Raw genomic sequence first — 25809 nt, forward strand, 5'->3', positions numbered from 1 at the left:
AAAGAGCTGGACACCACTGAACGACTTTCACTTTGAATATACTTATCCACAGACTGGACACATCAACAAAAGAATCAGTGAACACACACATGTATCAACAAAAACTTCCCAAACTGAAATGCATAGACAAAAAAGGATAAGAATAACAGAAGAGACTATTCAAGAACTGTGGGACAATTATAAAAAGGTATAAATAGTTATGGCTTCCCTGGTGGCGCAGTGGTAAAGAATCTGCTTGCAAGCAGGAGACATGGGTTCAATCAATATATAGGAAGGTATACTGGAGGAGGAGATGGCAACCCACTCCAGTATTCTTGCCTGGAAAAGCCTATGGACAGGGGAGCCTGGTGGGCTATAGTTATAGTCCATGGGGTCATAAAGAGTCGGACACGACTGAGTGACTAAACCAGTAAATAGGTATAATGGGAATACCAGAAGGAGAAGGGGGAAAAGCATAAAAGAAACATGAGAAGTAATCAATTCAGTTCAGTCGCTCAGTCATATCTGACTCTGCCACCATGGACTGCAGCACACCAGGCTTCCCTGCCTATTACCAACTTCTGGAGCTTGCTCAAACTCATGTCCATCAAGTCGGTGATGCCATCCAACCATCTCACCCTCTTGTCAGCCCCTTCTCCTCCTGCCTTCAATCTTTCCCAGCATCAGGGTCTTTTCAAATGAGTCAGTTCTTCACATCAGGTGGCCAAAGTACAGAAGTTTCAGCTTCAACATCAGACCGTCCAATGAATATTCAGGACTGATTTCCTTTAGGATGGACTGGTTGAATCTTCTTGCAGTCACAGGGACTCTCAAGAGTCTTCTCCAACACCACAGTTCCAAAGCATCAATTCTTCGGTGCTCAGCTTTCTTTATAGTCCAACTCTCATATCCACACATGACTACTGGAAAAACCATAGCTTGACTAGATAGACCTTTGTCAGCAAAGTAGTATCTCTGCCTTTTAGTATGCTGTCTAGGTTGGTCATAACTTTTCTTCCAAGGAGCAAATGTCTTTAATTTCATGGTAATAATGGCTGAGAATCTTCTAAAATTAATGACAAATACTAAAGAACAGATCTAAGACAATCAGATAACACCAAGGCATATCACAGCCTAACTGCAAAATGACAAAGACTAAAAGGAAATCCCAAAAGAAGACAAAGACAAAAACACTTATATCTATGGAGGATCAAAGAACAATAAGAATCACTTTGGACTTCTAGTCTGAAACCATACCAACAGGAAGAAAATGGAATGAAATATGTAAAGTGTTAAAAGAAAAAAGCCACCAACCTAAAATTCTGTATCCAGTAAAGTTATCCTATAAAAGTGAAGGAGAAATAAATTCTTCCTCAGATAAAAAATGAAGGATGTTGTCACCAGTACACCTGCCTTGTAAGAAATGTTAAAAGTTCTTCACAAAGAAAGAAAATAACAACGCTGGAAACTCAGACACATATATAAAAGAATATCAGAGAAAGACAAGAAAATCTTTTATTCTTCCCTTAATTCATCTAATAGACAACAGCATGTCCAAAGTTCTAATTGCAGCAATGTATTAGGTGATTATGGTACATACAGAGAGGAAATTAACAACATAAGGTATAGCAGGGAGGCACTGGGAATACTCTGTCATAAGGTACCTGTACTACCCATAAAGCAGTATAGTAATATTCTAAAAGCAAACTTAGATCAGTTGTAAATGTATATTGCGAACTCCAGGCAATTAGATTATTTTAATGTTTAAATAAATAGATACACTAAGAAACAACAGAATGTGGAATCACATAAAATAGTGAATTAAAGCTAAAGAAGGCAGAAAAGAGAATAAAAAAGAACCAACAAGTATCAATAATCACTTCAGACATGCATGACTGAAATAAACCAGTTAAATGAAAGAAACTGTCATTGGATTAAAAATAAATTCAACTATTTGCTCTCCACAAAAAAAACCAGTTTAGACACAAAGAAAAGGAATGGAGAAAGATACACAATGCTGCTACTGCTAAGTCGCTTCAGTTGTGTCCAACTCTGTGCGACCCCATAGACAGCAGCCCACCAGGCTCCCCCGTCCCTGGGATTCTCCAGGCAAGAACACTGGAGTGGCTTGCCATTTCCTTCTCCAATGCACGCTAACACTAATCAAATAAAAGCTAGAGTAGCAATACTAATTTCAGACAGAGCTGACTTTAAGACAAGGAAATTATCATTATGAAGAGCAGTAATACATAATGATAAAAGGAGTCATTTCTCCAGAAAAACTTGACAATTTTCAATGTGCTTAATAAGAAAGCATCAAAATATATGAGGCAAAAACTGAATTCCAAGGAGAAACAAGAAAATCCGCTATTACACTTGGAGACTTCAACACCCCTCAATCAGTAATTGACAGATTCAGAAGACAAACTATCAGTTCCCTGATAGTACAGTTGGTAAAGAATCCGCCTGCAATGCAAGAGACCCTGGTTTGATTCCTGGGTGGGGAAGACCCACTGGAGAAGGAACAGGCTACCCACTCCAGTATTCTTGGGCTTCCTTCGTGGCTCAGCTGGTGAAGAATCCACCTGCCATGTGGGAGACCTGGGTTTGATGACTGGATTGGGAAGATCCCCTGGAGAAAGGAAAGCCTACCCACTCCAGTATTCTGGCCTGGAGAATTCCATGGACTATACAGTCCATGGCTGCAAAGAGTCGGACATGGCTGAGCGACTTTCACTTTCAAGGATACAGCTGAACTAAACAGCACCAACATTCAAGCAGATCTAACTGACCTTATAGAATCCTTCATCCAACAATGGACTACACATTCCTCTCAGTCTCAGACAGAACATTTCCCAAAACAGAACCCTGAACAGATCATACAAAGCATGCTATCAGACCACAAATGAATTAAACTAGAGACCAATAATGTAAACATAGCTGGAAAACCCCACAATAGTAGAAGTTTACACAACACACTTCTAAATAACACATGGGTCAAAAAAATCCCAACAGAAATTTTTAAGTATTTTGAACTAAATGAAAATGAGAAAAACAACGTATGAAAACAGGTGAAATGCAGTGACAGCCAGCAATGATTAGCAAAGAATTTATAGAACTGGGTGCACATATTAGGAAAGAGATCTAAAACCAAAACTAGAATAATAATTTTTAACCTAAAGAAGCAGAATAAAATTACAGCAGAAACCTTAATAACATCGAACACAAGAAAAAAGGATATCAAGACAACAGGAAAAAAAAAAATCAAACCAAAGCTGGTCCTTTAAAAGATCAATAAAATTGTTTTGAGAGAGAAAAGATAAAAATATCAGAAATTAGAGGAGTCAAAACTACTAATTTCATGGACTTTAGAAAAATAAAAGAATATTAAGAACAATTCTATGCCCACAATTTTGATAACTGACTTGAAGTGGACTGATTATTTGTAAGAAATAACCTACCAAACTCACATGAGGAAAAAAATACATCATCTGAATAGTTCTGTATCTACTAATGAAATTTAATCAACAATTAATAATTTTCAAAGAAGAATGAACTAAGTTCAGACAGTTTCACTGCTAAGTCCTTCCAAACATTTAAGGAAGAAATGATACTAGTTCTCTCTAAACTTTTCCAAGACATAGAAGCAGAGGGAATACTTCCTAATTCATTCTATGAGGCCAGTGCTATCTTAATATCAAAACCAAATGAAGACATTTTAAAAAAAGAAAACTAAAGACCAATATATTTCAGGAATATAGATGTAACAATACTCAACAAAATACTAGAAAATTGAATCCAACAATGTATAAAAAGAATTATATACCACAACTAAGTGGACTATTCAAGGGATGCAAGGCTAACTCAACATTCAAAAAATTAATATGATCCATTTCATTGAAAACGTGAGAAAGTTCCAGAAAAACATCTATTTCTGCTGTACTGACTATGCCAAAGCTTCTGACTGTGTGGATTACAACAAACTGTGGAAAATTCATAAAAGAGATAGGAATACCAGACCACCTGACCTGCCACCTGAGAAATCTGTATGCAGGTCAAGAAGCAACAGTTAGAACTAGACATGGAACAACAGACAGGTTCCAAATTGGGAAATAAGTATATCAAGGCTGTATATTGTCACTCTGCTTATTTAACTTATGTGCAGAGAACATCATGAGAAATGCTGGACTGGATGAAGCACAGCTGGAATCAAGATTGCCAGAAGAAATATCAGTAACTTCAGATACACAGATGATATCACCCTTATGGCAGAAAGTGAAAAAGAACTAAAGAGCCTCTTGATTAAAGTGAAAAAGGAGAGTGAAAAAGTTGCCTTAATACTCAACATTCAGAAAACTAAGATCATGGCATCTGGTCCCAACCACTTCATGGCAAACAGATGGGGAAACAATGGAAACAGTGTCAGACTTTGTTTTGGGGGGCTCCAAAATCACTGCAGATGGTGACTTGCAGCCATGAAGTTAAAAGACGTTTGTTCCTTGGAGGAAAAGTCATGACCAATCTAGACAGCATATTAAAAAGCAGAGATAGTACTTTGCCAACAAAGGTCCATTTAGTCAAGGCTATGGTTTTTCCAGTAGTCATGTATGGATGTGAGAGTTGGACTATAAAGAAAGCTGAGCACCGAAGAATTGATGCTTTAGAACTGTGGTGTTGGAGAAGACTCTTGAGAGTCCCTTGGACTGCAAGGAGATCCAACCAGTCCGTCGTAAAGGAAATCAGTCCTGAATATTCACTGGAAGGACTGACGCTGAAGCTGAAACTCCAATACTTTCGCCACCTGATGCAAAGAACTGACTCATTTGAAAAGACCCTGATGTTGGGAATGACTGAAGGCAGGAGAAGGGCCCGACAGAGGATGAGATGGTTAATGGCATCACCAACTCGATGGACATGAGTTTGAGTAGGCTTCGGGAGTTGGTGACGGATAGGGAAGCCTCACATGCTGCAGTCCAGGGGTCACAAAAAGTCAGACACAACTGAGAGACTGAACTGATCAAATCAACAGACTAAAGAAAAACCATATGATCGTATGAATAGGCGCAGAAAAGGCATCTGACAAAACCCAACATCCATTCATGATTTAAAAAGCAAACAAAAACTGTCTTAGCACACTAGAAAGAGAGAACTTCCTGAACCTAACAATATCTCTAAAACAATTCACACACAGTGGTGAAAACCTAAGTGTTTCTCCCTAAAGGTTAGGAAAGCAAGAAGAAGACATGCTCTTATCACCTGTATTCATCATTGTACTGGAGATTCTAGCCAGGACAATCAGCCAAGAAAAAGAGATAAGAGGTACTCAGATTGGAAGGGAAAAAGGAAAACTATATTTACAGATGACATGGTCTTATATATATATATCTAGAAAACATTTAAAAAGTCCACTAAAAAGCTATTTGAATGAATAAATGAGTTAAACAAGATTTCAGGATAAAAGATCAACATAAAAATATCAATTGTATACTTACAACGAACAACCTGAAAATGAAATAAAGAAAACAATTCTATTTGTAACATCATCAAATGAGGAGTAAATTTAACAAAAGTATAAAAAATACAAACTACAAAACATTTTACCCCCCAAGCTGGATTTATTTATTTAAAGATAACCCACATAAATGGAAAAACATGCCATGTACAAAGATCAAAGTGCTTAATATTCAGACAACATTACCCAAACTAATCTTTTAGATTCAATACAATCACCAAAAGAATCCCAACTAACCTCCCACAGAAAATGACAGGCTAAGTCCAAAATACATACTGAATTGCAAGGGACCTAGAACAACCTTGAGAAAAGAAAAATGAAAAAATAAGAGACCTCATTTCCTGTTTTGAAAACTTACTATAAAGCAACAGTAATCAAGACATTCTAGTACTGGCTTAGAATAGACCAACACAATAGAATTGAGAGTGCAGAAATAGTCACATGTCTATGACCAACTAATTGTCAACAAGGGTGCCAAGAGCATTCAATGGGGAGATAGCCTTTCCAACAAGTGGTGCTGGGACAACTGGATAAGCACATCCAAAAGAATGAAGCTGAACCCTTATATCATACCATTATCATTCATTATTACATATTAATGTACTATATACATAATTAGTAAAAATATGTTAAATTAACATATTGATAATTATAGGATCAGTCACAAGCCAAAGGTGGAGACAACCCACTAACAATGAATGGATAAAGAAAATGAGGTGTATTTATACAACAGAATATTATTCATTCTTAAGAAGGAAGGAAGCACCAGTAATACTAGAGCATGTAAACAAACATTTAAAACATTATGCTAAGTGAAAGAAACAAATCACAAAAGACAACATATTATATGACTTCATTTATATGTATGCCCAGAATAGGCAGAATCAGAGAGACAGAATATAAGATTATAGCTTCTCAGGGCAAGAGGCTGGGAGAAGAGGTTATAGGGGATAGGTGGGTTAACAGCTTAAAAAGTACAGGGCTTCATATTTTTCATTCTGAGGTGATAAAAATGTTCTAAAATTTATTGTGATGATTATACAACTGTGAATATACTAAAATCATGGGACTGTATATTACAGGTTTCAAGTAGATGAAATTATATATTATATGCGAATCATACTTCAATAAAGCTGTTAAAAGAAAAACAAAGTATCAAATACACTTAGTACACGAACTTAACAAGAGACTCCCAGTCATACAAAACCCAGCCTATAACAAACACTACAGAAGTCTAAGAGGAAAAAGAATGGTCCACTGGCAGTTCTGTTAAATGTCCATATACTACTGCAACGTGGCATAAATCCTATTATTTTAACTTGCTTCTTGACAAAAGGATTACAGTGAACATTCCCTAAAGCTTCTATAGAAAATACATCCTATTAACTATAGAAAGAAACATGGCAAGAAAAAAAATGTTTTAAAGAGTGAGAAAAAAGAAATCTTGAACTAGAACTCACTGAGTCAAACATCGAAACTGTCCCAGGGGGAATAGGGGAATGAAGCAGGGAGTTAATCACTTAAAAATTTCTTTCTCCTCCAAAAAAAGTTAGTATTAAGGAACTTAAATTCTATAAAACTGTTTTAACTCCCCAAATGTTTTAAAGCTGGTGTTTGAGTAATCAGTGCTTATGTAAAACAGTATATTACTTGAGATATTCTTCAAAAAAATGACCTCATAAAGTCAATTATTTTAGAGAAAGTAAATTTTCACTTGCAAGAACAAATACTTTGGAATAGAAAAAGGTCTACTGGAAAAAATAATTAATGCTCTCTCAAGTACAAAACTGAAATAAATGATAACATAGGTATAACACTTGATATCACAAAACAGGCAGTACATACATTTGGGGCTTAAAACTAGAAAGGTATTTCAAAGGCTGACAGATGACTGAACATTTTCAGGGAATAGATTCAGAAATGCAACCAAGAAAGGCCCTCCTAAAACATGGCAATAAGGACTTTGAACAACGTACTGTAGCCTCCTTCACGTCATCTGATTCCTCTGGCTTTGACAACATCTGATGAAGCCTTCTAAGTGAAATTACACTAATTTTAAATCTGCATATGAAAGAACAGAAATATACAATTCAGAAATCAAGGGAAAATCTAATATACTAACAGAAAGAAAGTAGTCAATAGTCCACATAACCTCTATACCCAACTCTTTAGTGTATTTTCAGCAGACAAAATAAAATAAGCCCACCAATTTTTATTTTTCCTTACTGAATCTTAAAACTCTGACCAAGTTCTGCCTGCTTCTTACAGAGGCAAAAATAGTAACAATATCAAATTTTCAATTTCAGCAGTTTGTTACATAAGTTATATTCAGTGTATCACTTGGAATAGGTGAAATATTCAAAAGCAAATTCAGTTAAAGCAATAATTAAATGAATAAGCTAAACTTTTACATTAAATCTGGCAATTTTATGAGCATATGAACCTGAACAAAGTGATGCCTTAAAATTTTTAAAATGCACATCTATCAGAATGGCTAAATGACAGTATTGTTTTATAAAATGTAAAGGATCTGTAAGTCTTTACACATCGCTGCTGGGAATACAAAATTGGTAAAACCACTACTGAAAAAATTTTGATCCTAACATTCCTACTCCTGGGTATAAACTCAACAGAAATAAGTGCTTACATCACCAAGACTTTTATAAGAACATTCATTATAGCTTAATCCATAACAAACAAAAATTACAAACAACCCATAAGTCTGTCAATTCAGTTCAGTTGCTCAGTCGTGTCCGACTCTTCACAACCCCATGGACTGCAGCATGCCAGGACCCCCTGTCCATCACCAACTTCCGGAGTTTACCCAAACTCATGTCCATCAAGTCGGTGATGCCATCCAACCGTTTCATCCTCTGTCATCCCCTTTTCCTCCCGCCCCCAATCCTTCCCAGCATCAGGGTCTTTTCAAATGAGTCAACTCTTTGCATGAGGTGGCCAAAATACTGGAGCTTCAGCTTCAACATCAGTCCTTCCAATGAACACTCAGGACTGATCTCCTTTAGGATGGACTGGTGGGATCTCCTTGCAGTCCAAGGGACTCTCAAGAGTCTTCTCCAGTACCACAGTTCTAAAGCATCAATTCTTCGGCACTCAGCTTTCTTTATAGTCCAACTCGCACATCCACATGTGATTACTGGGAAAACCTTAGCCTTTACTACATGGACCTTTGTTAGCAAAGTAATGTCTCTGCTTTTTAATATGCTGTCTAGGTTGGTCGTAACTTTCCTTCCAAGGAGTAAGCGTCTCTCAATTTCATGGCTGCAGTCACCATCTGCAGTGATTTTGGAGCGCCCCCCCCCCCCCCAAAAATTAAAGTCTGCCACTGTTTCCATTGTTTCCCCATCTATTTGCCATGAAGTGATGGGACCAGATGCCATGATCTTAGTTTTCTGAATGTTGAGTTTTAAGCCAACTATTTCACTCTCCTCTTTCACTTTCATCAAGAGGCTCTTTAGTTCTTCGATTTCTTCCATAAGAGAGGTGTTATCTGCATATCTGAGGTTATTGATATTTCTCCCGGCAATCTTGATTTCAGCTTGGGCTTCATCCAGCCCGGCGTTTCTCATGATGTATTCTGCGTCTAAGTTAAATAAGCAGGGTGACAAAATACAGCCTTGAAGTACTCCTTTCCTGATTCAGAACCAGTCTGTTGTTCCACATCCAGTTCTAACTGCTGCTTCCTGATCTGCATACAGATTACTCCAGAGGCAGGTCAGGTGGTCTGGTATTCCACCTCTTTCAGAATTTTCCACAGTTTATTGTGATTCACATAGTCAAAGGCTTTGGCATAGTCAATAAAGCAGAAACAGATGTTTTTCTGGAACTCTCTTGCTTTTTCAATGATCCAGAGGATGGCAATTTGATCTCTGGTTCCTCTGCCTTTTCTAAAACCAGCTTGAATTTCTGGAAGTTCACGCTTCACATATTGCTGAAGCCTGGCTTGGAGAATTTTGAGCATTACTTTACTAGCGTGTGAGATGAGTGCAATTGTGCGGTAGTTTGAGCATTCTTTGGCATTCCCTTTCTTTGGGATTGGAATGAAAACTGACCTTTGCCAGGCCTATGGTATCTTCATCCAATGAAATACCACTCAGCAATTAAAAAAGCAATTACTGATACATGCAACAACATGAATCTCTTAGACTTAATATTAAGTGAAAGAAACCAGACACAAGTGCATACTTTATGATTACATTTATATGAAACTCAAAAGTAGACACAACTGATTGATGGCAATTTAAGTCAGAACAGCAGTGGCTCCTGAGAGCTGGAAATAGTAGTAACTAGGAGAAAGAACAAGAGAGCCTTCTGGAGTGCTGAAAGTGCTGCTTTTCTTTATCTGAGAGGCAGTGGTCACAAAAGTATAACTCAATAAAAATTCACTGGCTGTACTAAGGCTTACCTACTTTGCTATATTTAACTCACACCACAAAATAAAAATAATAATAAAGTGACCCTAGGAAGAAACTTATAAAAGCATTATTCTTCCTCTAAATACATTTCTTTTTTAGAAAGCACAAGAAACCAAGTTTTTTTTTTCATAGATTAACATTTCCAAGTCTTAATCTCAGATATTACTAGCCTTAGAGAAAAAAGTGAAACCAAGTTCAACATCCCATATACTGATCCTGATATAGTCGTGCTTTTGGCAAATTATATGTAGTAGCACATATAATCCTTAAAGATAGTTCCTACTCTTGATCTCTGGAAGAAGTTCTGGGAGCAGCTCTTAAAATGGAAAAGAATAAAAACTATAGATAAGTCCCCTTAAAGTGCCACTAGAAATTATGATATAAACAGAGTCAAAACTCATACTTATTAGGCACAGATACCAGTGGGCAGCAAGAAAAGTTATCAGGCATGTACTCCTGTCAGTCTACTTCAATTTCTCAAGTAAACAATGAAAAGTAAACACTTAAAAAAGAACAACTGAGTGTAAGTATATAAATGGACCAAACATCATCTTACATAATAGTTTCTAGAATAAAGGCTCTGGCGTCCAGTGGCCTGCCTTGGAATCCCGGCTGTGCCACTTACTCTGAGTTTCATTCTTCAACTCCAGGCTGAAATGCTAACACAACTCCAAAGCGTTACTGTGAATACTAAGATAATACCTGCTAAATGCTTAGGAATCAGAATACCCAGAAATCAGTAAAGATTCAAAAACTGTTACGTGAGAAGATAACATGTGCCTCCTCATAGAAGAAAGTATCATCTATGAAATGCTCTTGCCAAAAAGTCAAATCTGAGTCTGATCTAGGTTCAACTAACAATTTACAGGAAATTCACAAAACAAAAGAACAAGAAAACTGCACCAATGGGGTAAAATCAGCAAACCCAGAATGGGAAACTCTGTAAGACCAACAATCAAATTTTTTAACAAATAAGTTTACCAAGAAAAAGAAATGGAAGAAAATCTTAAAAGAATTAAAATCACTTTTTGCTAAAAATTATTAAGTCCAAGGGCATTCACTGTCTACTTTTATACATTAAAAATTGCTCACAAAAGTTTTTTAAAAAATAAGGAATGATTAAAAATAAATTTAAAAAATAAGAAATATTTAAAAAGGGAAGCAATTCTATAAAGGATTAAGAATCCTTATCTAAAACAGCTCCCATTACTTAGTGTTCAATATATCCCCCAAATTAAGTTTTACTAATTTAATTCTACATAACATTTCTACCTTCCTCAACTGATTCTTGAAATTGGAATCACTTTCATATGATCACTTGATCAACATTTTTCTAGCAATTCCTACTGACAACAGAGTAATCTACTTTTCTTTGGAAACACGTGAAGCAAAAATCAGCTTATTAAAACCTATTAGGATTATCCACTGACAATTAAATGGATTGAAAAAATGTATAATTATATAATGGAATATCAAAGTAACAAAAACAATGGACTATCACAGATGCAAAAACATGGGTAGTTCACAGATATGTTAATGAAATAAACCAAACATAAACCCATATCTTATGATTTCATTCATGTGAAGTTCAAAAACAGACAAAATTAGCTTGGGGTGAGAGTTCAGAATAGTGGTTACCTTTGAAGATATTAGCTGAGAAGGCTACAACAATGTGTAAGGTTCTACACTGTCTATTAGTTCAGAAATAACAAATATGACACATGTGTGGGCTGCTACTCCCCCTCTGAACAGCCACTACTAACTGATCAGAGATCAAATAAGAAATTGCACCTAAGGTGAAACTTGCTAGGCAAGTGATCTAAGTTTCCTTCCCCTTCTAACATTCTATCTGTCACCTACTTGGAATCAAACACACTTGCAGTGAACAGCGCAGACACAGACAGATACAATATACACAAGCTAACTTAAGAAGTTAGAGCCTCAAAATACAGAAATTCATCATCTTTAAATGTAGTCTTTTTTTCTTTTTTTTAAAGAATAAGTCATTATAGATTTCTCTATTTCAGGCGTAAAATTCTGGAAAATAATCAAGTTTAAGTGGAAAAACTTTACCGTATCTTTCTCAACTCCCAATTTCTGCAAAATAGTGTTCTTTAACATGAACTATATCCTTGATCCTCAGGTGTATTTAAGTATGCCTGCAGAGATTCCTACAAAAATAATACTGAAAAACTTCCTGGAAAATCAACTAGAAATGTTTGCCTTATTACTTAATCTCAAGGTACATACACAGCCAGTTACAGATTTTACACAGAATTCTTAAAGATGTACACCACGAGAGACGTTTAGACAATTACATAATTCTAAGTGTTACTTCCAGCACCTTCATGTGGCCTTCTGAACATTTAAAGCCTCTTCCTATAAAGCCGTTCCCCCCTAAGTGTTCCACGCCAAAATTTCAATTCCTCCTTCTTGGTTCCTATCAAACTCTTATTCCCTCAGCCTAACTTTCAACTATTAGAAAAATATTCTGACTCAAGTCGGGGGGAAATTTTTTTTTTTTTGCTCTTTTTCCAGAGGAGAAAGTCGAAGTCAGGGAAAGGGAAGGAAATTAACAATTGTCTGGAAAATAACAATTGTTCAAAAAGTGAAAACAGAAAGGGTGATTCATTAGTCAAAACAGAAAATAAGTGCTTACTATGGGACAGAGGATGAGATGGCTGGATGGCATCACTGACTCGATGGACGCGAGTCTGAGTGAACTCTGGGAGTTGGTGACGGACAGGGAGGCCTGGCGTGCTGCGATTCATGGGGTCGCAAAGAGTAGGGCACGACGAGCGACTGAACTGATCTGATGGGCCAATTACAGTGCCAGGCACGAGAGAGATGGTAATCAAGATAAGGCCACTCCTAACAGAGGTTACACCAGCCAGGAAAAATAAGTAACTAAAGTAGTATCAATGTAACACATGACCTGAGCCATACAGTCATAACATAGTCTTAGAAATCATGGAAGGCTTCCAATGAAAAAATAAGCCAACAATACAGCAACATCTGAGAGATAATATGACGTAGTCAAGAACTGCAAAAACTACAGAGGCAAGGAATGAGGCTCAGAGATCATGGAAGGCCATGGAAGTCACTTTAAGGAACTGAATCTTACCTCAAAAAGAAAAATTCTCTAAAGGAGACTTATTTGAGGAGCGTAAGTATACCTTTTCAGAAGTATACCTTTATCAGCCTACTTCACCCATTACTGCAAAGGTGATCAAGAAGAGGAAGGTGTGAGGAAATACAAAAAAGGAGAGACTGAACAATACTCAGGAAATTTAAAGTATACTCAGACATTTTGAGTTAGAGTTACAATGCTTGGAACACACTGAACACAGGTGCTCAATCATATGCCTCAATATGTACTACCTGCAAAGAGGAATTATGGAGACAGGAGAAGAAGAATCAAGAGCTCAAACAAACTTACATTACTGTCTTAACTGAGAAGTCTTATCAAGAACTATATCTTTTGAAACTAAAGATACAGCTCTTGCTGCTTTTTATCTATTATTTTTAAACAAGACTGGTTGGTAATTTTTGTTTTTAACTTGGTTCAATTTAAAAGACACTATTCACCTTGTTATACATATATCTAAGCATGAAGTCCAGTAGAAATGATTTCCCTTTACGAAAAGCTCCTGCCACGGATACCACTACTATGTTTAGATCTCGTATGTGCTCCTGTAGTAATATCTGCTCCAAAGCTTCTTCATCAAGCTCAAAGTTATGGTCATCTTCATGTGCAAGAACAATCTGTACTGGACATGGTTTCTTCATAACCTCATCAGAGTTTACTAGGTCATCATCTTCATAATTCTCACCTAGAGTTAAAAAAGAGAGACAACAGGTTACTTTAATTCCTGCATTCTAAACTATTTCCTAAAGGACCACAACTAAAGCAAAATTTCAAGTAACTTCTTCCCCATGATAGGTCACTTGGAAATAGTTACAAAAGTGATGCTCAAATACATACTGAACGTCTCACTCCCTCTATAATATCAGATAGGACCAAGAATACCAATCACTTTCCTACTATATATACAGATAAGCAGCAATACTAAATATGGCTCAATTAAGTCTTAACAGCTAAATGTGAGCAGCATTGTTCTTGAACACTGTATTCATCCATAAACAACTTCTGCTACTGGATGCACACAGAAACTATCAATTTCATCTGATAATTCGGATTCCATTCTTCCTCCCAGACTCACTTAGAGATAATTTCAAATTTACAAAGACTAAAATATATATTTATTTATGTGTGTGAATATATATAAACATATACATATATATATAATTGTTAAGATCCTACAAAGTTTTCCAAAATGGCTCATGATAAAGCTAATGGGTCCTAATTTAATAAAAGTTACCTAAAAGAATAGCCTTCCTTATTAAAACGGAGCACATGATTAATGTTTCAGTGGAAGACACAAAGAAACAAGAAGGACAATTAGTGAGGGACAGAGTTTCATTTGCCTCTAGGACCCTTTCTCACCAAACACCATAGACAGCCCTTCAAAATTACGTAACTCCTAAGAAACAGCTAGCTCAGTTGGTAAAGAATCTGCCTGCAATGCAGGAGACCCCACTTCAACTCGTGTGTTGGGAAGACCCCCTGGAGAAGGGAAAGGCTACCCACTCCAGTATTCTGGCCTGGAGAATTCCACGTACTGTATAGCCCATGGGGTTGCAAAGAGTTGGACACAACCGAGCCGACTTTCACTAAGAAACAGCTACATAAACTCTTTTGTTCACCCAGCACACAACAAGAAGTTAACCTTTGCAGAAGAACTTTACTGAATAGAGATGAAAAAGTAACAACAGAATATGCAACAGAAGAGAGAATTTTCTAAAGTTTAGGTTTCTATTTTGTTTTTTTTTAACCCACCAAATAGCTAGTTTCGGCTTCCCTGGTGGCTCAGTGGTAGAGAACCTGCCTGCCAGTGCAGGAGACGCAGGTTAAATCTCTGCGTTTGGAAGATCATCTGGTAAAGGAAATGGCAACCCACTCCAGTATTCCTGCCTGGGAAACCCCATGGACCGTGGAGCCTGGTGGGCTACAGTTCATGGGGTCACAAAAGAGTTGGACATAACTTAGTGACTAAACAACAAACAGCTAGTTTCAGAGGCTATGTACAATAATACCCTGTCTGCCTTTCTTCCCTATCACCTGCTTGATCCCACTAGCACACTCCTGGGGGATCTTATCCTTTCCCACTTCAGTGTCTTTAAGGGACTCTCCCCCTTGAGCTTGTCTACTCAGTGCCAGTTTCCAATCTAAGGAAATATATGGCATCTGCTACGTTCAACCCAATGACAGCCTCCCCTCTCAGAGGAGACGACAGCCAGTCCACTGAGGAGTGGCACACTATTAGTGTGCCAATATCAGTCCACAAAGACACTATTCTCAGAGCAAAGATACATACCTACATTAATGAATTTTTAGTCTCTTTACAAAAAGAAACATCTAGCTTATGTGATTTCCAAAGACTATTAGAGACTTTGGGCTTCCCAGGTGGCAAAGAACCCACCTGCCAATGCAGGTTTAATCACTGGGTGGGAAGATCCCCTGGAGGGGGAAATGGCAACTCACTCCAGTATTCTTGCCTGAAATATTCCACAGACAGGGGAGCCTGGCGGGCTACAGTCCATGGGGTCACAAGGAGTTGGACACGATGGGGCGACTGAGTATGCATGCATGTTAGAGCCTTTACCTTCACTTTATGAGGCACATTTAACTGTACAAAGTAAAAGCAACACTATTTCAAAAGGTGCTGCCAACAGTAACAATACAAAGACCAAGCAATTTCAAAGAATTAGGGTGGCATTAGTGGTAAAGAATTTGCCTGCCAATACAGGAGACATAAGAGATGCAGGTTCAATACCTAAGTCAGGAAGATCCCCTGGAGGAGGGCATGGCAACCCACTCCAGTATTCCTGCCTGGAGAATCACACAGACAGAGGAGCCTGGCGGGCTACAGTCCATGGGGTCGCAAAGAATCAAACACGACTAAAGTGACTTAGCGCGCGCGCACACACACACACACACACACCAAGACCAAGCAATTTCAAAGAATTTTAGAAAATAAAAGAAAGCAATATTTAATTAAAGAGGATATTACCATTGCTTGTTTCAATGCTATAAAGATATAGCCAGGTATGCTATCTAAATGCACGAAAAAGTAAACTTCCCAGGAAAAGTCTAACAAGTTAGACTTTTGGAAGTTAGATTCCAATTTAATGTATCATTAGGTGAGTCTAGGTAATTACCACACAGTATGCAAACTGTGATTAAGACATTCCAAGCCTAATTAGTAGTTAAGAATGAACCAGGAAGCAAAACTGTCTAGATAAGTCTTTTAACTTCTCTGCACCTGTCTTCTCATCTGTAACATGGGGATAGTCACAGCACCGACCTATTAAGTCATCAGGATTCAATGAGTTGAAATATGCTTGATACATAGGAAGCATTATATGTGCTTGTCAGAAGGTGACAGTAAATGGCTCAGGGGTAAAGAATCCGCCTGCCAGTGCAGGAGACACAAGAGATGACAGTTGGATCCTTTAGTCTGGAAGATCCCCTGGAGAAAGGAAATGGCAACTCACTCCAGTATTCTTGCCTGGAAAACTCCCCTGGACAGAGGAGCCTGACAGGATACACCCAGAGGGACGCAGACAGTCAGACATGACTGAGCACACACTGCACTGTAATTTCACAATAATCAGTCCCATAGGAGAAGCTTTTATTTGCAACCTTAGAATGCTAAGTCTCTACAGTCACCTTTAATTAACCAGTGTCGCTATGTAACAACATCACCGTCTACCCATTTGCAGGTACACACCTGAGGCCTGTTCATGATACATTTCAACATTTCCATACCCCTAAATCTAACCAAGGTCTTAAATCTGTCTTCACTCAAAATCTCTACTGATACCGTCCTTATTCTCATCACCACCATCTGTCAGGGAAATTAAATAGTCTTGTTTAGGCTTCAGAGACAAAGCAGAGTAGGCCTCTGACCTGGCTTCTAAACTGCCTGGACACTGCCTGGTCTGCGAGTGACTGGGAGTGACTGCCTGCTCTGAGTGCAAGACTTGCAGATACAAGGGGGGAAGAGTTTTGAGATGGCTGAGCCCCAGCAGGGGGCCTGGCCAACCAAGCCTCAGGCTGAACAACATTCCCAGTTTTACAAGACAAAACAAAGAGCATTAACAGGGAACTAGGCTTGCAATTTGGTCACAGATTGATTACGGTATCAGTTTGCATCCTGGGATTACAAATGGGAACCCTGAACTGAACCCTGAACCTTTTATGTCTCACCCACGGAGTGGATGCCTGGGACCTTTCCAATTGGCACTCCAGATGTGCTGTGTCACGAGACTTCCTAGCGTTGTTTACGTCTGGATGTTGGTCAAACCCAATTAGGTGATGTATTCTCTGCTCTATTTCTCTTTTCTTTTAATGTTAGTATATTCTTTTAATGTTAGCAACCTAGATAGCATATTGAAAAGCAGAGATATTACTTCGCCAACAAAGGTCCATCTAGTCAAGGCTATGGTTTTTCCAATAGTCATGTATGGATGTGAGAGTTGGACTGTAAAAGAAGCTGAGTGCCAAAGAATTGATGCTTTTGAACTGTGGTGTGGTGTGGTGTGGAGAAGGCTCTTGAAAGAGTCCCTTGGACTGCAAGGAGATCCAACCAGTCCATCCTAAAGATCAGTCCTGGGTGTTCACTGGAAGGACTGATACTGAAGCTGAAACTCCAATACTTTGGCCACCTCATGAGAAGAGCTGACTCACTGGAAAAGACCTTGATGCTGGGAGGGATTGGGGGCAGGAGGAGAAGGGGATGACAGAGGATGAGATGTCTGGATGGCACCACCGACTTGATGGACGCTGAGTGTGAGTGAACTCCGGGTGTTGGTGATGGACATGGAGGCCTGGCATGCTGTGATTCATGGGGTCGCAAAGAGTCGGACACGACTGAATGACTGAACTGAACTGAATGTTAGCTAGATAATTCTCTAATAAATATTTGTATTATTTATTCATATATAATAAGTAGCTTATTTTAACAAATCCTTTAAACCTGAGACAAAAGTGAAAGCAAAAACACCATCCTAGCTCATTTAAAGTGGAACCAAACTGGTCTCCCTTCTTGCCCTCTTCTCCAATCTAATCCTCACAGAGTAGCAACTACTAATAATATTAAATGCACATGTGATTAAGTTACTCTCGTTAAAATCACTGTTACATGTAAAGTAAAATAAAGTAAAAATAAAAATTAAAAAAAAAAAGAGAGAGAGGCCCTCTGTCCAAAAAAAAAAAAGAAAATGTTTGATATTTTTTAGAAGGGTATAAAAACAAAATTTTATACACAGAATGGTTAATTTAATAAAACTGATAAAATACAAAAATTTAATTAAAATTTTTAAAAAATCACCGCTACAGAGGATTAACAGCTAAAATCGTACACGTGCCTCACAAAATCCTGTTCAGTTCAATTCAGTTCAGTCGCTCAGTCATGAATGACTCTGCCACCCCAAAGGCTGCAGCATGCCAGGCTTCCCTGTCCGCCACCAACTCCTGGAGCTTGTTCAAACTCATGTCCAATGAGTCGGTGATGCCATCTAACCATCTCATCCTCTGTCCCGCCCCTTCTCCTGCCTTCAGTCTTTCCCAGCATCACGACCTTTTCTATTGAGTCAGTTCTTTGCATCAGGTGGCCAAAGTATTGGAGCTTCAGCTTCAGCATCAGTCCTTCCAATGAATATTCAGGATTTCCTTTAGAATGGACTGGTTTGATCTCCTTGCAGTCCAAGGAGCTCGTAAGTGTCTTTTCCAACACCACAGTTCAAAGCATCAATTCTTTGGCAGCCAGCTTTCTTTATGGTAGCTCAGAGATTAAAGCGTCTGTCTGCAATGCGGGAGACCTGGGTTCCATCCCTGGGATGGGAAGATCCCCTGGAGAAGGAAATGGCAATCCACTCCAGTATTCTTGCCTGGAGAATCCCATGGATGGAGGAGCTTGGTGGGCTACAATCCATGGGGTCTCAAAGAGTCGGACCCAATTGAGAGACTTCACTTTCACTTTCACTTTTCTTTATGGTCCAATTCTCACATCCATACGTGATTACTGGAAAAACCATAGCTTTTGACTAGATGGACCTTTGTCATAAAACCCTGTACTCACTGCCAAATCTCTCCTGCCCCATTTGGTGCTATTTTCCCCTCTGTAAACTACAAATAGACAAGCTAGCCTTTTTCGGAGTCTTGCCACTAAACTTTTTCTAGACTCATAGTTCACCATGCTATTCCTCTGTATGGAATACTCTTTCCCATGCTGTTCCCCTAATTAATTCCTTAAGCCTCAGTTTAAATGTCATTGCCTCATGAGTATCTTCTCCCAAGGTTCCTAGTCCTCCTACACTCCCCCAAATTTTATCCACCCATCATTTGAATATTTATGTAAGTGCTTATTTATTATATGTCCCCCCTAGATTACCAACCCTTGCTTAACACTCTCAATTAGCTTCCCACTGTAACCGGAAAATAGAGGGGGGAAAAAAAAATCTTCTAAGTTCCTGGTCACAGCGTCCACAGTTCTGGGCAATCTAGCCCTCCTGCTGTTCCTTGAATAGGCCAAACCTGTTCCCCACCTTAAAATCTTTGTCTTTATTCTTCCCTGTCTGGAAAGCTCTGTCCTTGGAAATTCAAGTGGCTTGCTTCTCCATCGTTTAGGTGTCACTGCAAATGTTATCTCCTCCATGTGGCTTTCACTCTGTCTAAATTACAGAGCCTACCCATCACTTTAACAGAACAGGGTTTTTCTCCCCAAAGCCTTTTTCAGTATTTAAAAATGACCTTTTTTCATTCATTGACATGTGTCCATCATAGCTCCTCCTTCTGCATAGAAGGTGCAGGCCACCAAAAAAAGGATCCTAATCACCCTGTTGACTACTCTTGCTCTTAGCGTTTGAAAACCGCCTAGCACCTAGCAAGTGTTTAATAAATATTTCTTGAATGAATGAAACATACATATTTTACTCAGGAGTTTTACACATGCCTCTTCCCACCCATTTTATAAGCAAATTTAACAATCATATAATTAGTTTGGGAAATACTTCTAGCAACTCAAGAGTAGTATATTCATCACAAAAATCACAAATAAAAGGACGAAGACCTAACAAATAATACATTTTAATTTAAAAGACCCTGGAGTAGGAAATGGCAACCCACTCCAGTACTCTTGCCTGGAAAATTCCATGGACAGGGGAGCCTGGTGGGCTACAGCCCATGGGACCACAAAGAGCCAAACACAACTGACCACATACTCATGTGCACAACTGAAAGGAACTCAAAACCAGTAAGTGCTAAAATATTACAATGACCAAATTTGGAGATTGCTATTTTGTTAAAACCAACAAGTAGTCTTATCTTTAAGGTAAAGAAAACATTAGTTGGTTTCCTAAAAATAAAAACAAAAACTAACCATTTGGCAGGAAATCTTTGTTAAGTTGAAATTTCACCTAAATTAGTTGACTACAGTAGCCTGTTTTCCTTTAATGTCATGGATAAAGATAGATACTACAGATACACAGGCAGCATATTTGTCACTATTTCTGTCAACAGACGTCTAAACGGAAATGTCGCCAATACTGCAAAGGTACTCTGGAGCACAGCAACATGGCTCAGCTGACTTCACTCCCACCACACCTGCTCTACCAAGTTTGGACTAAAGACAGGCGAAGTATTTCAGCCATCAAATACTGATATAGGACATTGAGGGGAAAAAAATTAAGAATTACATGCAAATTTATTTAGAATACCTGTAAATATTAATAGTGATCACCTACAACTGGAAGTCTTTTTAAATGTAGCATTACTTAAGATTTTAAACTGAAGTTAAATTCTATGCAGAGAATACTGATTTCATTTCCAGTTTTCAATACTAAGAGATTGCTGGGAAAGTAGGTTTCAGCCCGCCAATATAGTTTACCTAATACACTTAACCTATTTGCTACAAAGCCTACAAAAGAAAAAAAAAAAAGACACTACCTTTGTTTAAAAACAAAAGTCAGTATTTACCAAGGGTTGGGGAAAACAGAGACGAGTAGGTGGAGCACAGAAGAATTTCAGGGCTATGAAACTGTTGCTGCTACTGCTAAGTCACTTCAGTCGTGTCCGACTCTGTGCGACCCCATAGAAGGCAGCCACCACGCTCCCCCGTCCCTGGGATTCTCCAGGCAACAACACTGGAGTGGGTTGCCATTTCCTTCTCCAACGCAGGAAAGTGAAAAGTGAAAGGTGAAGTCGCTCAGTCGTGTCTGACTCTTGGCGACCCCATGGACTGCAGCCTACCAGGCTCCTCCATCCATGGGATTTTCCAGGCAAAGTACTGGAGTGGGTGTCGTTGCCTTCTCCGATGAAACTGTTAGGTAGGTAGAATAGAGAAAAGGAGTCCAAAATGGCGGTGGCTAAAAGACAAGGAAGGGAAAAGCCCAAGAAAATAGAACAAAAGAAGATCCGAGGATCGGAGTGAGGACCTCAGGTAAAATAAACAACACTCCTGGCTGGCCCAATTTACACAGGACAGGCCCAGAGAGAGATAAACATATAAAAAAAGGAGCCAAAGCCAGCTCTCTCTCTCTCCGCCCAACACTGGGACGCTCTTCTCCTCCTGTCTTTGGATCGACATACTCTCACACCTCGAAGATGGATTTTCCTGCTATCTTCTAAATAAAATAGAGCTGTAACACTGGGCTGTAACACTGATTTGTCTAAGAGTTATAACACGGTCCATTCGAGACCTGAGAGCTATAACACGGTCTATCCAAGACCTGAGAGCTGTGACACGCCGAGGGGGCTTTAATGTCCGTCGCTCCAAATCTCTGTTGTGACGAGACCGAGAACCGAGGAACATGCACGCGAGTGACAAAACCAATGTTAGAGATATGTCATACATTTGCCAAAGCCCACAGAATATACAGCTCCCAAAGTGAAACCTACTGAAAACTCTGGACTTTGGATGATAATGTGTCAGTGAAAGTTCGCGGACTGTAACAAATATACCACTCTGGGGTGGGATGTTGGTAGGGTTGTAGGTGTGTGAGGAAGCGGGGGGGCCCCAACACTCTCCTTTGTGCTCTATTTTGCTGTGAACCATTTTAAACTGCTTTAAAACGTAAAAGTCAATTATTAAAAAAAAAAAAAGGACACCTATCATTTTGCCTTTTTTTTGGCCATTGAATAATACTTTATCTTATATTTGCCAAATTTATGCATTCAGTACATATTCCAACAGGAAAAGTGACACTTCAGGACTGACCTAAGTACATTTGAAAACTTCAAACTTTATTAGAAGCTATAGCAATAAAAGGTGCTGTAAATCTACATTACAATAAAATGCTACTAGCATTAGATTTCATCAACCCAAAACTAAACTTGTAGAAAGAGGACCAAGTAAAAAGTATTTCACTTTTCAGAAGCAATGAAAGTATATTTTAAGTTATTATTCACATTCCAAATAAAAACTTAAAACAAATTTTTATGGAAAGTGGCGTGGATTCAGTGCATTTAGTCTATTTACAAAAATTAGTTAAAAAGCAAAGTGATATTTTGGTGTCTGGTATTTATTTGTTCCACATCTACACTCTGTAACAAAATAAAAATAGTATATAAGTATATACAAGTCACTCCCGGTTGGTCACTCACAGACCAGGCAGTGTCCAGGCAGTTTAGAAGCCAGGTCAGAGGCCTACTCTGCTTTGTCTCTGAAGCCTAAACAAGACTATTTATTTAATTTCCCTGACAGATGGTGGTGATGAGAATAAGGACGGTATCAGTAGAGATTTTGAGTGAAGACAGATTTAAGACCTTGGTTAGATTTAGGGGTATGGAAAGGGAGAAATGTATCAATGGACAGGCCTCAGGTATGTACCTGCTCAAAAGTTTATTTCAGCACATATTTTAAAAGCTTTAAAGAGGTTATATCACGGTAAACCTATTTTAGATATTTATTACAAGAAAATAAATAAAGATGCTAACAAAGATATACAAGTTGGTTTATCAGTGTTATTTATGGTAGGGAAAATTAATGCTGAATGTCTCAAAACTGGAAAATGCCCCAATATTTTAACTACATATTGACATATTATGCAGCTTTAAAACACATATACACATTTAAGAAATTAAAGATATCTTTAAGACTGGTATAAAATCACCAGGAAAAAGGCAGATCACAAAGTAGTACAAATCTCCCCCAATTCTGTTTTGCTTTGTTTTTAAAAACACAGGCTCACTTGGGAGTTGCAGAGGGAGACAGAAACAACATTGGAGGCTGCTTCTTTCAGTCATTAGAATAATTGCTACCAGACTGACCCTCCGTCACAAACTATAAAACTAAACTAAATATACATGGCATCTTTTTTCAAGCGCTGAGCAGAGAGAAGAATCCTTGGGAAAAGATCACACACACACACCCCCCCCACCAATGGTGACTCTGCGTGCACATGCGCACACACACACACACACACACACACACACACACGCACACGCACACACACCCATCCACAGCCACTCTCTGCCTAGGAACGATTTCCTAAACCTAGAGTGGCGAACCAAAGCACAGGCAAAGATCTGAGCTCAGGACTACTACAGGCAGTGGGGTGGGAAGCTGTGATACAGGACAGAGAAAAAGGAACCGTGCAGAAGTATTCATTGGAAGGACTGATGCTGAAGTCGAAGCTCCAGTACTTGGGCCACCTGATGTGAAGAGCCATTAGAAAAGACCCTGATGCTGGGAAAGGCAGAAAGCAGGAGAAGGGGATGGCAGAGAACAGATGGTTGGATGGCATCACCAACTCAATGGACATGAGTCAGAGCAAATAGGAGATGGCGAAGGGCAGAGAAGCCCACCATCCTGCAGTCCACAGGGCCGCAAAGAGCCCAACACGACTGGGACCGAACACCACCAACGCAGAGGCAGAGCCCTTAAGTCCCGGGCCAAGGGCGACAAGCTTCACAGGCACAGGAGAACACGCTGCACAAGGCTCACCAAAAAGCAGCAACCACAGCGTTGTAAGAGGAACAGAGATACCAGAAGTCAAACTGAACCGGGACACTGGGACATTTTGGCCCAGCCACTGTGGTGGGCAGAGCACCTCAGGCAGCAAGCTAAAACACCAGGAAGACCGTATCTTAGATTCAAAGCCCATGCTTATCTATTTTAAGGTCTACTGAAGATCCACCCAAACAAAGCCTAACACTAAGACCTGAAAAGAGAGGAGACACTTTGGAGATTTAGTATCCCCAGGTTAGGAGGATTTCCTCTAAGCTTTCTACAGAGTCATACTAAAAAGATACAAAGTCAAGCCTATAAAAGGTCAAGAGCAATTAGTAACTGAACTTTGAAGTCAGTGAAGTCGCTCAGTTGTGCCTGGCTCTTTGCGACCCCATGGACAGTGGCCTGCACCAAGCTCCGCCATCCATGGGATTTTCCAGGCAAGAATACTGGAGTGGGTTGCCATTTCCTTCTCCAGGGAATCTTCCCGACCCAGGGATCGAACCCAAGTCTCCCACATTGTAGACAGACGCTTTACCGTCTGAGCCACCAACACAAATTAGACAATAGAATCCAGAATCTCCAGAATGCACACATACAATTAAAGAACATGATCAGAAATCATCAGAAATGCAGAGAAGAAAATGTGGCCCACAGTAAAGGGAAAAAAAAAAAAAAAGCAGCTGCAGAAAACAATCCTGCAGTGGCCCAGATGTTCAACAAAAGCTTTAAAGAAGACATTACATATATGTTCAATAAGCTCTTAATAAGTGAATAGTTAGGGAGTTTCAGCCAATAAATAGATGAATAGGAAACGAATATTCTAGAGCTGAAAAGTACAATAATTAAAATGAAATATTCACTGGACAGACTCTGGCCACCTGATGAGAAAGAACTGACTCCTTAGAAAAGATCCTGATGCTAGGAAAGACTGAAGGCAGGAGGAGAAGGGGACAACAAAGGGTGAGATGGTTGGATGGCATCACCGACTGGATGGACATAAGTTTGAGCAAGCTTAGGGAGTTGGTGGACAGGGAAGACTGGCATGCTGCAGTCCATGGGGTCGCAAAGAGTCATACATGATTGAGTGACTGAACTGAACTGAGTCAAATGTTACTAAATTTGGTGTCAGAGACATATATCCAACAAGCAAACCTCAAATAGGGTAAACACAAAAAGAAAACCACATCAGTCAGAGTGCTAAAAACCAAAGATAAATTAAAGGGAAAATTTTTAAAGAAGTGATGTGGTGAAGAAAGTGAAAGTCACTGAGCGGTGTCCGACTCTTCGAGACCCCATGGCCTATACAACCCATGGAAATCTCCAGGCCAGAATACCGGAGTGGGCAGCCATTCTCTTCTCTAGGGAATCTTTCCAACCCAGGGATGGAACCCAGGTCTTCCACAGGATTCTTTAGCATCTAAGCCACCAGACGGTAAAGGGAATAATTCAAATGACTACTTTTCATCAGAAGCAATGGAAGCCAGAAGACAACAAAATAATATCTTTAGAGTGTTTAAATTTTTAAAAAATGCCAATTGAGACTTCTATATTCAGAAACTATTATCAAAAAATGAAACTAATATACAGACAATGAGCAAAAAAGCTACACAAATTTGTCACCAGAAGATACGCACCACATGAGATGCTAAATGATGTTCTTCATTCTTCAAGCTGAAAAGAAATTATACCAGATGGAAAGCCTCCTCACTCCCTCCTATAGTATCCAAAGCAGCAAATAAATGGATACAAAAATTAAAAACTGGTTGTTTCCCCCAAGTAATGTCCTTAAAAGATAATTGATCATTTA

At 38.9% G+C, this 25809-nt stretch overlaps 1 protein-coding gene across 2 annotated transcripts in view; it reads right to left on the minus strand.

The window, feature by feature from the left end:
* ATL2 (atlastin GTPase 2) overlaps nucleotides 1–25809 on the minus strand; it is a 70021-nt gene that overhangs the window by 25078 nt on the left and 19134 nt on the right. For both annotated transcript variants that reach the window (XM_052647456.1, XM_052647457.1), the window contains exon 2: nucleotides 13513–13757. In XM_052647456.1, the coding sequence (XP_052503416.1) occupies nucleotides 13513–13757 (245 nt within the window). The remainder of the gene's footprint in view (nucleotides 1–13512; nucleotides 13758–25809) is intronic.

Source organism: Budorcas taxicolor, chromosome 11 (genome assembly GCF_023091745.1).
Source record: "Budorcas taxicolor isolate Tak-1 chromosome 11, Takin1.1, whole genome shotgun sequence".
In the NCBI taxonomy this organism is placed as follows: domain Eukaryota; kingdom Metazoa; phylum Chordata; class Mammalia; order Artiodactyla; family Bovidae; genus Budorcas; species Budorcas taxicolor.